The sequence below is a fragment of the Sciurus carolinensis genome, chromosome 3, assembly GCF_902686445.1.
Source record: "Sciurus carolinensis chromosome 3, mSciCar1.2, whole genome shotgun sequence".
NCBI classification, from domain to species: Eukaryota; Metazoa; Chordata; class Mammalia; order Rodentia; family Sciuridae; genus Sciurus; species Sciurus carolinensis.
The window spans coordinates 163842432-163857672 of record NC_062215.1 but is presented as its reverse complement, the minus strand read 5'-3'; the positions used below and the strand labels follow the sequence as shown (position 1 = coordinate 163857672).

General features: G+C 46.5%; 1 protein-coding gene across 1 annotated transcript; it reads right to left on the bottom strand.

Moving 5' to 3' along the window:
* Positions 1-1988: 1988 nt before the first annotated feature.
* On the bottom strand, positions 1989-11231 carry Cxcr2 (C-X-C motif chemokine receptor 2). Its single transcript, XM_047546173.1, has 3 exons — positions 11178-11231; positions 8807-8858; positions 1989-4282 (listed from the first exon to the last, which is right to left on the bottom strand). Exon 3 carries the CDS (start codon positions 4258-4260, stop codon positions 3181-3183), a length of 1080 nt encoding a protein of 359 aa, XP_047402129.1. The 5' UTR covers positions 4261-4282; positions 8807-8858; positions 11178-11231; the 3' UTR covers positions 1989-3180.
* Between the last annotated feature and the right edge of the window lie 4010 nt (positions 11232-15241).

Below are 15241 nucleotides of genomic sequence, written 5' to 3'. Positions count from 1 at the left end.
CTGAGCCACATCCCCACTCTTTTTGTATTTTATTCAGAGACATAGTCTCACTAAGTTGCTTAGGGCCTCGCTAAGTTGCTGAAACTGGCTTTGAACTCAATATCCTCCTGCCTCAGCCTCCCGAGCTGCTGGAATTACAGGTTTGCCCTCTTCTTTAGGCTTTTTTTTTTACTTTTTTACTTTTTTACTTTTTTTTTTTTTTTTGCAGATTATCATTTTGTTTCCAGTTTGTGTTTTTTTTTTTTTTTTCTTCTTCTGTTTTTTCCTTTAGGTCTTTTTGATCCTACTATTGCATGGTACTATGGGTCTCCATGTGGGTCTGCACACAGTGAGTTTTAACGTGACATGTAAACTAAGGACACTTCTTAATGCCCCCTCACATAGACAGAAGTTTGTCTTGATTTAATGAACAAAATGGAACCCATCCTGCAGAGGTTGGGATTGTGGTGGGGAGAGGCATCATTAACTCAGGAAGACAGATCAAGAGACAGAAGGTGTTAGAGTACCGAAGTAGAGGAACGTATGTCATAGCAAGAAAGGCCAGTTTGGAGCAGGCAGATCTAGGCACAGAGCTGAACCCTTAGACAGTGGGACTCAGACCCTTGAATGTGGGAGGGAAGAGAGGAAATAATAACTGAAAGACAACTCTGGATTTGCCCTGTCCTAGTGGCGGTTTGGCTAGGAAACTATTTGTTCCATGACTGACTGTTCTTATGAGAGAGAGAGAGAGAGAGAGAGAGAGAGAGAGAGAGAGAGATATTTATTGATTGAGAGAGACAGGATAAATGTCAGCAGAGTCCACATAAGTGCAATTTAATCTCAGTCTTGCTTTCTCAGGGCTCATTGCACCTTCTGGTTTCCTTGTTGCCCTGGAGATCCGTGTTTCCTCCAGGCCTGGTTAGAGGAGCAGAAAGCAGGGTCCTGGAACAAGACTGAAACTTAGTTTGGCCTCCTGCCTTGGAGAGTCATCTCGGGGAGCCATTTGGCTGGTCCTTCTTGCCCAGGCAGAACAGCACCGCTCCCTCTGGCAACTTGGGTGTTTGGTAAATACACGTTGTTCTGCTGAATCAGAGGAGCCGCTGAGTCACGCTGGCTCCTGAGTTTAGCACAGTACCTGGCATAGAATGAGTTCAGGACAAGGAACTGTTGACTGTTTGCTGAGTGCAATTGGAAAAGCACTTTCATGAACTGTGAGCAGAAGTGAGCTGCTCTGAGCCTGCAGCCCAGAGGTTGGCTCCTGCCGCTCCCCGGGCTCCTGGCCTTAGTGCTCAGGTGTGGTTAATGGGAACAGTGGGTGTTTAATCCCTCCTGCTTTCTTCTCCCTTAGCAGGCTTCTCAGAGCCTCTCCCCCTTGCCAAAGACCCTTCAGAGACAAGGCTGGGAGAGTGAGCTTGGCCGGGCAGGGCTGTTTGGGGGCTGCTGTATCCCTACTCTCTGGAAGAGCTGACACTCAGTACACACTGAATGTTGATTCAAGTCCTTTGTTTGCTCTGCGTGGCAGACTGGAAATCATCCCCACCCCTGCACTAGCGCTGCCTCATCACACCTGAAGGATGAGGGTGTGAGTGTCTTGGAAAGGAGAAAGGAGAGGGCGAGGGAGTCTCACCGTGGCAGCTGTGGCTCGAGGTCCGTAGAGCTCCCTGCTTTCCTGTGCCCAGTCAGGCGGGCACTCTGCACCTCCTGAGACCCCTGCCTGTTGCTCCTGACTCCTCTTTCACCTGAGGACCCAGAGCTGCTGAGGATCTCAGAATATATTTCTTTCCCAGGAGCCACGTTCAGCAGCTGGGAGCCTGGGCTGTCTGGTATGTGCCAGTGGAAGATCAGTCTCCCTTTCCTCCCAGCCTTCTCTCTATAAACCCAGTAACTAGCAAAGGGATTTATTTCTGGAAAGGCCCTCCCTGGGGATGTTGGCTCCCCCTGGCCTGGAGGCTTTGGAGCAGTTTGCCTGCTTTGGGTTGGAAGGAATGAAATAAATACCCAACAAAAAGTAGCTTATAAAAAAAAGATATTTAATGATCTCACTTTAAAAGAAATTACAGGTAGGTAATTCCAATGCTGGTTCAGTGGCTAAAGTACCTTTTTGGGCTCAGCTTTTTTTTTTTCTTTTTAATTGAGGTAAAGTTTACCATTTTAACTTTTTTTTTTTTTCAAGTAAAACCTAGGGCTTTATGTGTGCCAGGCAAGCATTCTACCCATGAGTTGCACCCCCGACCCCCAATTTAATCATTTTTAAGTGCATAGCTTAGAGGAATGAACTCCTTCCACATTATTGTCCAGCTACCACTGCTGTCCATCTTCAGAACTTTTCATCATCCCAATCGGAAATTCTGACCTGTTAAACAATAACTCCCCATTGTCCCCTTCCCTGCCTTTGGTAACCACTATTCTACTTTTGGTCTCTGTGAATTTGACCATTCCAGGTACTTCATAGAAGTGGAATCAGAATACTTGTCCATTTGTATCTTGCTTATTTCCCTTAGCATAATGTTTCCAAGGCTTATCCACGTTGTAACCTGACCTGCAGCAGTATGCCATTTCCTTCTATTACCAAGTGATATTCCACTTGATATGTACACATCACATTCTGTTTATCCGTTCATTTGTTGATGAGCACTGGGAATGTTTCCACTTTTTGACTGTTGTGAATAATGCTACTGTGAACATCAGTGTGCAAATATCTGTTCAAGCCCCTGCTCTCAATTCTTTGGGTTCCATACCCAGAAGTGGAATTTCTGGATCATGTGGTAATTCTAGATTTAATGTTTTCTGGAAAACTGCCCTGCTGCTTTCCAGAGTGGCCATTTCACATTCCCACCAGCAATGGGTCAGAGTTCCAGTTCCTCTAAATCCTTGCTGATCCTTGCTAATTTGTCTTGTGCTTTTTTTCCCCTCTTGATAATGGCTGTCCCAAATGGGTGCCACGTGGCATCTCACGGTGGTTTTGATTTGGGTTTCTTAGAAGGCGGAGTGCTTTGGGTCCAGCTGGAGGATGGATCAGCTCTCACAGCAGGTACATAATTATGGAAAGGGTTCAGGTACCAGGACAGGCTTTCTAAGCCGGGCTTTTCCTGTCACCACAATGGAGGGTCTGCACTGAGGCCGATGCCACCACATGCGGCCTAGTATATGGCACTGAGGGGAAGCGTGGAACCCCTGGGGTTGCAACTTAGGCAGGCAGTCTTAGAGGGTGGTGGAAGTGTGCCCCGAAGAAGAGCCCACAAAGGAAGGCCTGCTGTCCTTGGCCAAGAACTTCTTGCTGACCAGGCCATGGGTGGCCATGATCCTGAGGAGTCCGTGGCGAAACTTTTGGCCAATGAAGGCATAAATGAGGGGGTTGAGGCAGCTGTGGAGGAAGCCCAAAATCTCGGTGGCTTCCAGGGCCCGGTCAATGTCATTGTGGCGCTCACAGGTCTCCTGGATTACATGGGTTCTCATGAGGGTGTCTGTGACCAAGACTAGGTTATAAGGCAGCCAGCAGAGCAGGAAGACCAGTACAACAGCAAAGATGACCCTCATGGCCCGGTGCTTCTGCCCCATGTGGGCCTTGAACAGGGTGTGCAGGGTGAAGCCGTAGAAGAACAGCATGGCCAGCAGTGGTATGACAAAGCCAAAGGTCTGGGGCAGGATCCGCAACACCAACCGCCATGTTGTGGTACTGTTACCCATGTCTTCATAGCAGACGGGGCTGAAATTGGGTGGGTAGAAAGCCTTACGGAAAAGTAAAATGGGGAGGGACAGAATCGCAGACAGTATCCACATGCTTAAGCATACAAACTTGACCAAGTGCCGTTTCTGGATTAGTGTGCGTGTGGCGTGGACAATGGCCAGGTAGCGGTCCAGGCTGATGCAGGCCAGGAGCAGAATACCACTGTAGAAGTTGACTTCCTTCAGGAATGAGACCACCTTGCACAGGGGTGTGCCGAAAGTCCAGCCCTTCATTTTGGAGGCTGCCCAGATGGGCAAGGTCAGGGCAAAGAGCAGATCGGCCATGGCCAGGTTCAGCAGGTAGACGTCGGTGACAGAGCAGGTGCTCCAACTATATAAGATGACCAGCATCACCAGGGAATTTCCCAGCAAGCTCAGCAGGAACACCAGGATATAGATGAAAACCACAACATAATTGTTGATTTCCAGGGATTCTGGCCGGCACGGGGCAGAATCTGGTAGAATAGGGGGCAAGCCAGTGCCATAACTATAATTACTAAAATCTTCACTGAAGTAATCTTCAAAGCTGTAATTCTCCATATTCAGTTCTTCCATTTTGAGGTAAGACGCAATCCTCCTATAAAGGAGATATAAGGGTTATTGCACATAAGTCTCCCTATCCACTCAAGAATTTGCCCATCCACACAAGGAATTGAGATGGGAGGAATTCTTTGCATTGGCTTTCAAGTTACATGGAAGGATTTTCACTTCAAAATTGTAAATAATAGGAGAATTAAGGTTATGAGACAAAAAAAAAATGGTACATTTTATGGAAAGTTTATAGTTCCCTGTAATATTAGAGAAAAATTCTTGGCATTTTCCACGATGTCACCAACACTCAAAACTTTGTTGAAACTTTCCTTTGCATACAGAACATTTGTCTTGGGTCCCTCATTGGTGAACAGGTTAGGTTATTGAGGTTGGATTTAACATGTGGAAATGTGAGATACCCTTCAGTTCTCTTTTTTTTTTTTTTTGGTAGCAGGGATTAAATTCAGGGGTGCTTAACCATTGAGCCATATCCTCAGGTCCCCCCCACTTTTTTTTTTAAAGTTTATATTTTGAGACAGGGCCTCACTAAGTTGCTTACAGCCTCCCTGAGTTGCTGAGGCTGACATTAAACCTGTGATCCTCCTACCTCAGCCTCCCAAGCTTCTGGGATTACAGGCATGCATCACTGTGCTCGGCCCCTTCAGTTCTTAATGTCGGGGAGTAAGCAGGCCATGATCAAGGCTTTACTATAAAACTGACAGATGAATCTCTTTGTTTAGCTTTCTTTATTTTATTTATTCATTCATTTGGAAAACTTAGAAATTCATTAAGAATGACCTCTTAAAAATGCATGGATTTGTTTTAAAGTTATTTTGAAAGAAGTAAGATGGAAAGACCATTTGAATCACAGCAGCATGGAGATTCAGGAGGCTTGTGCTAGAAGAAATTTTAAATCAGTTAATAAGTCTTGGCATTAAACTGGGCACAGTGGTGCACACCTGTAATCCCAGCTATTCTGGAGGCTGAGGGAGGAGGATTGCAAGTTTGAGGCCAGTCTGGCACTGTAGTGAAATCCTATCTCAAAATAAAATTAAAAAAGGGACTGGAGATGTAGTTCAGTGGTAGAATGCTTGCTTAGCCTGAGTGAGGCCCTGGGTTCAATCCCTAGTATGGGGGGCGGGGAAGAGGCCCAGCATTTCTCTTTTGGGAGGAAGGAGGCCTGACCCAGGAGTATTTGTATAGCTTGAAAAAGTGTATTAAAATGATAGGCTGGAGGTTGGTTCTCTGAGTGGATGGAGATCTAACACTATTTGGAGAGCTCCAGGCAGCCATATTCTGTCCTGTGGGCAGAGCCTGTATTGTGCTCCCAGAATAGGAGGCAGGATGGCAGGAAATAGAGAGGACAAGTGGAGACACACTACTCTCGGTGTGGTGGCTTTCCACCTGTCCTGCCTCTGTGGGCCTGCCTCCATCTCTGGCTCCTCTGGTCCTCCAGACTTAGTCTACGTACTTCTGTGGGCTCTGCCCATGCTATGGGGACAGCAGAGGTCCTGATTCTGGGGAAATCTTATCCCACTCTGAAATCATCCTTATCCCAGTTTTCCAAGAAAAGGCAATCCAAAGCGAAGCAGCTACCAACTTCGCTTCCTCTTAAATCACAACATAGATCACCATCAATCCGCTTCTTTATAGCAAATTATGACCTATGACCATAGTCAAGCCCCTAACTTACCCCCACATGGAACCCAGTGTTGGAGAAGAATCAGGAAGTAAAAAGTTTCAGGAACCACTTCATACTTATTAGATTGGGCATACTTTAAAAAGATGGAGAGTAAGGTTGTGGAGAAATCAGAACCCTTGTACACTGTTGGTGGGAATGTAGAAGGGTGTAGCTGGTTTGGAAAACAGTAGCATTTGCTCAAAAAGTAAAACTATGTCACCCAGAAATTCCCATCCTAGGTATAGACCCAAGAGAACTGAAAATACGTGTTCACTAAAAACTTGTATACAATGTTTATAGCAGCATTTATCGTGATTGCTCAAAGGTGCAAACAACCTAAGTGTCCATCAACTGATGAATGAATCAATAAACTGAAATATATCCACACAGTGAAATATTATCCAGCCACAGGAAAAAATGAAGTACTGATAACACCACACACAGATGAAGCTTGAAAACATTTTTCTCAGTCAAAAAGGCCGGACACTAAAGGCTTCTTACACTATGATTCCTTGTATGTGAAATGACCAAAACAGGCAAATTGATAGAGACAGAAAGTCGATTAGTGATTGCCAAGAGCTTGTGGGAGGGAGGATACTAATGAATTCAGGGTTTCTTTTCAAGGCGATAAAAGTGTTTTGGAATTAGTAGTAATGGTGATGTAATGTACTAAAACCCCATGAGTTATATACTCTTGTGACTCTTGTGACTTGTGGTGTGTGAATTATACCTCAAATAAAAAAAATAACAACAAATGATTAACCAAACGATTGCTGCCTTAAAAAGCAATTACCAATATTAAAATGACAACAATGACAAAAATCCTAGGAAACTTTTCTCTTTGGCAGAAGGTAGTCTGTTACTGTCAAATCGTATGTAGCAAAGAGGAAAGCTGATTAAGAGTAAGAGAAGCTGGAAAAATAATGCCCTTTCCCCCAGCGAGTGTTGAAATCCTGGACCTTCGTTTCCTGAGAAGGTAGTACTTTCTCCTGTAAGAGACAGAGGCTGGACAAATTGTCTTCAGCACCCTAAGATCACAGAGAGAGAAGATTCAATCAGTTGGTGAACCTAAAAAGGTGTCATGATGAGGGTGGGGCCCTGTTTGGCCGGGAGGATGGGAGGCAGTGGGAGAGGCAAGTTGTACAGCTGGCTGGGCCAGCATGATCCGCAAGACCTGAAAGGAATTGCTGGTTCTGAACTCCCACGGTCAAGAGCAAGTTTGATTAGAGTTAAGTCCAGGGAAGTCATGAGGTTAAAGATGGGTCACCCCTAAGAGCTGGTGATCAAAGATGCTTTTGAGGGAACAAATGAACAAGAAGAGAACTGCCTCTGAGAGCAAGTGCACCCGTCCGTGAGCAACGTGAGCACCGGGGGCTGCTGCAGAGACCACCTGAAAAGGAAAGGAGGGCGGCAGAGCGTGCTTCCCAGGGAAGTCCTCCTTCTCCACAAGCCAGTGCTCAGCTGGGCTGCAGTTGTAGGGGTGAGGTCACCATCCTGGACATCAAGGGCCAGCCTCAGGTTCCAGAGGGAGACCATGCAGGTCAGGCGGGAAGGTCAAGAACTCAGAAGAGAGAATCGGGACAGGCCAATGACCTCCAGGCACGGGGGTGGGGAGGATGTTTGTTGCTGGTGTTTGTGTTTTAATTGACCAATCTTTGGAGGGAATGGGCTGGTGCTAAAGGGACAGTCTAAGGGCAGGGAGATGATGCAGCTGAGGTCCGCTTTGTACTTTGCAGGAATGTGATCTCTCTTGGTCATTTCATTACAAATGGCTATGGTTAGCCCTATTTGCTGGTGAGAAGACTGAGGCGGAGAGGCTCAGCAAGGGTCTGTAAGGATGGAGTCAGGATTCCACCTAGGTATAAACGGCTCCGCTTGCATTATTTTCAATGTATAACCTAACTTCTTAAAAAAAAATTGTACCTCATATTTTAAATGTATTTCTAAGCTAAGTAGTTTTTTTTTTTTTTTTTTAATTGCAGAATTGGCCTTACACATGCTAGGTATGTGTTCTGCTACTGAGATGAACCCCAAGCCCCTATTTTTCTAAAAATTTTTTTGGTAGACGGACACAATACTTTTTATTTTATGTTTATGTGGCGCTAAGGATCAAACCCAGTGCCTCATGAATGCGAGGTGAGCGCTCTACCACTGAGCTACAATCTCAGCCCACCAAGCCCCTATTTTTCAGTTTGTTTCTTGAGATGTGGTTAAGCTCTTGGGCACAGTTCGCTCATACTGCTTGACTTTTGTGCATTGCCATCTTTTGCTATTCCTTAAGCCCCAAATTAAAGAAATACCCCTTGCCAGAATGACAAGCCAAACGCCCTTCGACTTGCTGGCTTCTACTGAATGTTCTCTGTGACCCAGCGGGATCGCCCCTGCTTGAATGAAAATGCAGCCCCTTGGTGACTCCCATCAGGTAGTTCAGAAACTCCCACCAGGGTGACTTCTAATGAATGACACGAAGATGCCGCAGCACGGGGGAAATTCCAAGATCCCGAACATATAAGGTAAATTTCTTTAACAACGACCAAAAAATCCAGTCATTTGACTACAATTCCAGTGTTCCTTCTCTCTAGATGCAGTCTGCAAATGCTGGCGTTCAGTGTCTAGCCCATGCTCAGACCTAGTCCTAGCAAAGCAGGGGAGGTTGCTGGTTCTGGAAGGTACAGGGCCAAGGGAAGTGCATGGGCTGGAAGTGGCCCTGAGTGGTTGCTGGAGAAGGGTGTAAGAAGCAGGCAGAAGTTCTCTCTTTGGGGACAGGGAGGCCTAAAGCAAGAGAATAGGAGGCTGAGGGAGAAGGGGGAGAGGGCAGAGGTCAGGGAGTGTGGGGTCAGAGAGGGGAGAGATTCTAGGCCGTGGGAGGGAGGGTGTTCCAAGACTTACCGGGATGCTGGACTTTCCACCTGTGGGACACCTCCAGGAGGGCAGCTGTGACCTATGAAAAGGAGGTAGTGGTGAGGATTCACTGGAGGAAGTGAGTGGTGGATGGGATTGCTCAAGTCAGGGGAGGAGCTCCTGAGGGTGCGGGATACTTTAATAGCTTCAAATAAAAAATCTCCAGATCAGCTCTTGGATATGTTGTTGATTGATAGCCTCATGGAATTCATACTGGGGAGGAGCTGCAGGGCTTTTGAACCTGTCTTGCTGTTTCACAGAGGGGATAACTGAGTCCCAGACAGGGGAAGGGGTTTGCCTAGGACCACACTGATCTCTCTCCTCTTTGCCATGATATTGGCAGCTCTGGGCTCTTTTGCATCTCCAGGGAACGCAGCAGAGGTGGAACCTGAACTTCTGGTGAGGCTGGTAGCTTTTCTCCCTGGACCTAATGCTTCTTGTCTCCTGTTTCCTCCAGAATCAGAACCTTACGGACTTCTCACCTGTGCCATGTCCCTTGGAGAATCCTGAACCCCAAATGAGGGACCTGTTCTTACCTCTCTTGTCTTTTGCCTCCCTTCCCAAACGTCTGCTCTGGCCACAATCCCACCTTCCAGTTTGCTGTTCTTTATTGTCTTATATCCTAGGCAATTGAGTTCGAGGACCCGAAATCTGTAGCAGTGCCCATCCCGCCCTTGGTACCAAGACCCTCTAATTTGGAAAGAAAAACTTTTGGTAAAAATGAAAATCCCACCCAGGTTCCAACACATTTTTGAAAAGTGTTGAGTGCCACTAAGAATACATTTTGTTCCACTTGCTACTAAATACAAATGAAAGGTAAACATCAATTTCCTATTCCCTCCCATCTCCACCCCTGTGAACAAGGTCTCAAGCTCCCCACCTCTCCTTACCCTGTCCTCTTGCTTCTCGAGTCTCAGGGCCCAGAGAGTACTTATAGCCTCTAACCGACTATTCAGATGACCTATCCCAGGGAAAGGACCTTTGAGCCTAACTGTTCATCAAACACTCCTCAGTATTTGTCACCTGTCCCTTTCTCACACTGGGGAAAATGCAATGCCACTTGGCCATTCGATGTTAAAACCAGACGCTCGTTGTGCATGAAAAGAGGCTGACGAGAGTTCAGCCAGCTGAAAAACTCTGGGCAAGCTGCTTTCCCTGTCTGAGTCTCAATGTCCTCGTCTGCAAACTGGGCCTGCAGTCGAATGTGACTTCTGGGCCATGAAGAGGATGGCAAGGGGAATGACCCACACGCAGAGCACACTGCTAGCTTTTCTTGTTAGGACGATGCTATTGAACAAGTTTACCAATGGATGACACGAGCCTCTTCCACTCCATCCCCAGGCCAGGGAGAGCCACAGGCCTGCTTTGAAAGACTGATGCCCAGGCACATCTGAATTTGCTTCTGTCTAATGACGGTGGTCATATCAGCACAAGCTTGAGTGCCTACTGGGTTTTAGCTTCTTGGGCAAAATGCTTTTCAGAACTGAAGTCAGCACTTTCTGAATGTGGAAACTAAGACTCTTTTTTGAGGTGCTGGGGATCGAACTTCAGGGCCTTAAGTGCTTGCAAGGCAAGCACTCTACCAGCTGAGCTATCTCCCCAGCCCGAAACTACCACTCTTGAGAGGTTAAGAACTTACTTAGAGTGATGTGGTCGAACAGGGTTTTAAAACATTTTTTAATGTTTTTAAAACATTTTTTAATCTGCTCTCAACTCCTAGGTTCTGTCTGATGCATCCAGGAGCTGGGACCTGGCCCCAGCTAGATTAGGTACTTCTCTGACCTGGATGACCAAATACCATAATGTCAAAAGGGGGCCCAGATTGGACATTTCCCAACTGGCCATGTCTTGATGTGTCTTAGGTTGATTTCATTGTCGCTGATCCCACCACAGGTGTATGTATGGGGGAGTGGATAAAAAAACCAGCTTCCAGTCCTGCTTTTGCCGTTAATGGTCTGGGTTAGCTTGGACAGGTCACTTCTCTCTGGGCCTTGGGTGATTTTTTGGAAGATGAGATTGTTCCAGTTATGCCCTGTCCAGTATGGTAGTTATAGTCACATGTAGCTATTTCAATGTTAATTATTAAAGTAAAATAGAAATTCTTTTCCTTGGTCATACAAGATGCTCAGTAGCCACATGAGACTAGTAGCCAACATAGTGGACAGTGCAGATGGAAACACGTTCATTATGCACAAAGTCCTTTTGTATGGCGCCATCTAGGCAAAGACTCAATGATTTTAGCTCTAAAGTTCTGCAATTCTTCACCCTAGCTCAATGACCTCAGAGAAGGCCAAAGTTTCCAGGTCCCTTCCATCAGAAATATGTCCTTAGCAGCCCCGAGATCGGATGGCTCACGTACCTGCTGCTGCTCCATGCTGCTGTTGTCATTGAAGTGGCCACTGACACCTTGCTGTGACTCAAGGCTTGGAAGCAGGCAGGGCTGTTGGACAGGAAGAGGGTGGAGCAATCTTCATGGGGAGACTTCTGACCTGGCTGCCAAGGGGACCCAGGGGCTCACCGGGAGGGGTGTCCCACAGAGGAGCAGTGAAGTGTCCCCGGACTCTGACCCCAGGCTAAGGTCCCACCTGGTGATTCTGGGATGAGCTCTGGGAATTTTCACGCCTTCCTGTCTAATGGCTCCCGGAAAGCCTGCCAGTGTGAAGGTGGAGGTTTGCTTCTCTGAGTGCTGAGTCCGCACCTCCTTTTCAACAGGGAAGATGCAGGCGCCCTTCCCACGGCTGATGACCTTGCCTGAGCTTGCATGGACAGCTTCTTCCTTCCTCACAGGGTCGGCACAGAAGTGTTTCTTCTGTTGTTTCTTACCAATCAGTCCCCTTTCCGGGGGACCCATTGCCTCGCTCATTCTTGAGGACCCTGCCTCCTGTCCCCTCTGTCTCTCAAGGATTCTTTCTCTTCTGCTCTGAGCTTGCTTAGGTCTTTCTCACCCTCTCTCTATCCTGGGAGCACTTTAGCTTCTATTCTGCTGAATCCTCCTTCAAATAGGCAAACTTACTGCAAAAAATAGCAGTTGCTACCTCAGCTTCCTCACCTCCTGCTTCCTGCTTAACGGACACAGCAGCAGCCTTCCTTCCTATCACCCCACCAAAAGAGCTTTTCTAAGGTTACCAACGACAACTGGGCTGCTAAACCCAGTAAACCTTTTCTTTACGCAAACCACTTTAATATTATAAAAATCAAGCGTGCATATTGTAAACAAAAAAGCATGCTTTCCCTTCCTCCTTCTACGGAGGAAACCACCCTCTATAGCTTCATGTAGATCTTTCCAGATTTTCCTTTACACAAATACAAATGTATGTTTTCCTTCCTTCTTTCTTTAAGAAAGAAGAATTTTTATCAGTTTGATTGCCCTCCACCTTAACAGTGTCTCATGGATCTATTCTACCTCAGTAATATAGATCCATCTTATCCTTTTCAATGACTACACAATAGCCAAAGTAGGCATCATTTATTTGATAATTACCGTAAAGATGAGTGTTAAGGTTCTTACTATGAACCTCCTTTGGGAACTTGTATGAGTATTTCTGCAGCTCAGGTAAAATTTTGGTGGTTGATATTTGTGTATATTTAAATCTTGACAAATACTACTAAGTTGACTTTCAAAACCATGGTGCCAACTGACGGTCTCATCATCAGTTTATCAAAGGACCTGTTACCTGTATATTCACTATGAAACTTGTACACGATCAATTGTTTTCCCAGAGAGCAGGAAATGAGGTCATGAGGTCTCATTTTTTAAACTTGTACTTTTCTGATTCCTGGGGAGGTTGAGGTTCGTATTTTTCTTTTTTGAGTGTGTAGGATTGTCACCCTCATCATTGATTTGCAAGATCTTTTTATATATTATGGGAGTATTACATTTTGAATGTTGGTTGATTATGTTCTCTCAGTACACTTCTTTTTTTTTTTTTTTTTTTTTTTTTTTTTTTTTAGGTCCTGGGAATTGAACCCAGGGGCCTCGCACATAACTAGTCAACACACTCTTGCTGAGCAACACCCCCCGCCTCTGTGGCATGCTTTTAAACTTAATGGAGAAAAACTGACTATTTAGGTGTAATCTTCCCTGATCTCTGTCACTGAATCTCACCAATCTGTTCTTTTCTTATTTCCCCTAAATCTCTCTTGGTTCATTTGTTGCTTTATATTTCAATTCATCCTCAAATGCGTGTCCCTTGGGCTTCTATGTTGGGCCTTTCTCTTCTCACTCTGCTCTCCCCAGGTTAAGTCTGCCTGCCTCCAAGCTTCAGCCATATGAGCCAGTGTCTCCCATTCACATTGTTTCATTCCCTTCCTCAGCCTTGCTCTTGACTATCTCCTCCTCCTCTCCCTCCCTGGAGGCATTAGGTTATGCTCCGGGTACTTGCCTCAACTGCAATAGTCATGCAAAGCTCCTGGGCTCTGGAGTTGGGCTGGCTGAGTTAGGATCTGCTTCCTAGTTGTGAATCTTGGGCAAGAGTTTTAATCTCACTGGGTCTCTGTTTCACCATCTGTAAAATGGGCGTAAAGAGAAGACATACTGCATAGCGTTTTTATAGGGACTGAACCAGTCTGTATTTAGGGAGCACTCACAACACGCTTGGCACTGTGAGCTGCTGCTCCTCCCTGGCTCCCCTCCCCTGCCATCTCCGCCCAAGTCATCTCTGCCTCAAGTCTTTCCCTCTTCAATTCACCCTCCACTCTGCTGCCAGAATGATCTTTCCACAATGTAAATTTAATTACCTTCTTTTCCTTGTAAAACCCTTTGAGGATCCCTGCTGCCCTTGGGTATAAGTTCTGAGCTGGGCACACAGTACCTCTGTGGCTGATCCCTATTACTTTGGCAGTCCTGTTACCTTGGAGCATGCCCAGAACCCTTAACTCTCGTCCCGCCCCGGGAGCCACTTGCTGTTAGTTCCCCTTGGGGTCTTGGCATGCTTTCTGCTTTCCTTGGAATGCTCTTTCCCAACCCTTTTGTCCGGCTAACTCTCCATTTTCTTTCCACTTTCAACACAGGTTTTTTTTTTTTTTTTGTCACTGGGGATGAACCCAGGCCTTGCACATTCTAGGCAGATGCTCTATCTATCACTGAGCTATACCCCAGCCCTTTTTATTTTATTTTGAAACAGAGTCTTGCTAAGTTGCCCAGGCTGGCCTCAAACTTGTGATCCTCCTGTGTCAGTGTCCCAAGTTGCTGGGGTTACAGGCGTGCACCACCACATCTGGCTCAGCACAGGTTTTGTAGTCAGTCATCTCTTTGGCTGTTTCCTCTTCTAAGTCTTGGATGCAGTGATTTTATGTGTATGTTTATCTTGTGTCTCCAAACCAACCACAGAGCACTACAAATACTTAATATATTTTTAAAAAATCGAGTATGGAGAGAATCAACAGTTTGGAGAAACTGATGTCCCTGGGGGCATCTCATTGGCATCTAATTTAAAGAACTACGTGATTTTGTTGCCCACATTTTGCAGGACCTCCTGGTCTATGAGCACAAATGAAGTCATGACACCAGTGATCTTGGTCATTCTCAGACTCCATGTGCTCATGCAGGGCTTCAGGCCTTGCAGAGACGCTTTGGGGGCTTGGGAGAGTTTGTCGGGTGCCTCCCACGTGCTCCTGTGGATGTTGCTGTGGCTGGACATGTGGCCTGAAGCCACTGCTGGTGGACTGCTGCCCTTACAGTGGCAGCCTATGGTAGTCTGAGGTGACCATTGTGGAATTCTCTGCTAGAGGGTCCCCAACGTCTAACAACATTTTCTGAATCCCTTTTAGAGTTTTTTTGCTCTCCGCTGGACTTGGCAGGGACTCTTGGGGGCAATGCTGCGCTCCAGGCGGTCTTCAGCATTGCCTTTCCTTTTTCCAAATGAGGGAAGAAGTTAAGCGCCCAGATCCTGGCCGTTGGTTCCCCTCTGATGAGTTCTCTTCCAAGAACATCTTGCTGCCTCTTTGAAAATGGGTTTCTGCTGGTGGCCTCACCCCCGTCAGTTTATCAGGAAGCTCTGAACTCCACGTGCTGGAAGTCCTGCTAATATAATTTTTTTTTCCTGCTAAAGTTGTGTGGGTCTGTCTGATCTCCAGAAGGAACTGCTCCCCTTTAGGGTGATTCTGTTACCTTGACTACTCTTGGAGTCCCCACTCCCCCTGGCCACCTTGTCACAGCGTTTGCCAAGGAGAAGTTCTCACCAGCTCTCCAGGGCAGAAATGCTGTTGCAAAACTCTTGCTCCATGCCAAGGCAATGGGATGCAACTCCGGGTGACCTGACCCCAAGAGGCCATCCCCGAGCTCTGGTGGAGCCACAGGATTGCACAATGGCTGCAGAGGCTGTGTAAGGCAGAGTAGATGGGGACAGCATGGACACCTATCTGGGGCACACAGTGTGCCCTGCAACCAGGGCAGAGCAGCCAATGGCCTTGTTATGAAGTGGA

Bases quoted from the DNA above. Each gene is read 5' to 3' on its own strand.
- Cxcr2 (XM_047546173.1), bottom strand. From the start codon at position 4,260: ATGGAAGAACTGAATATGGAGAATTACAGCTTTGAAGATTACTTCAGT.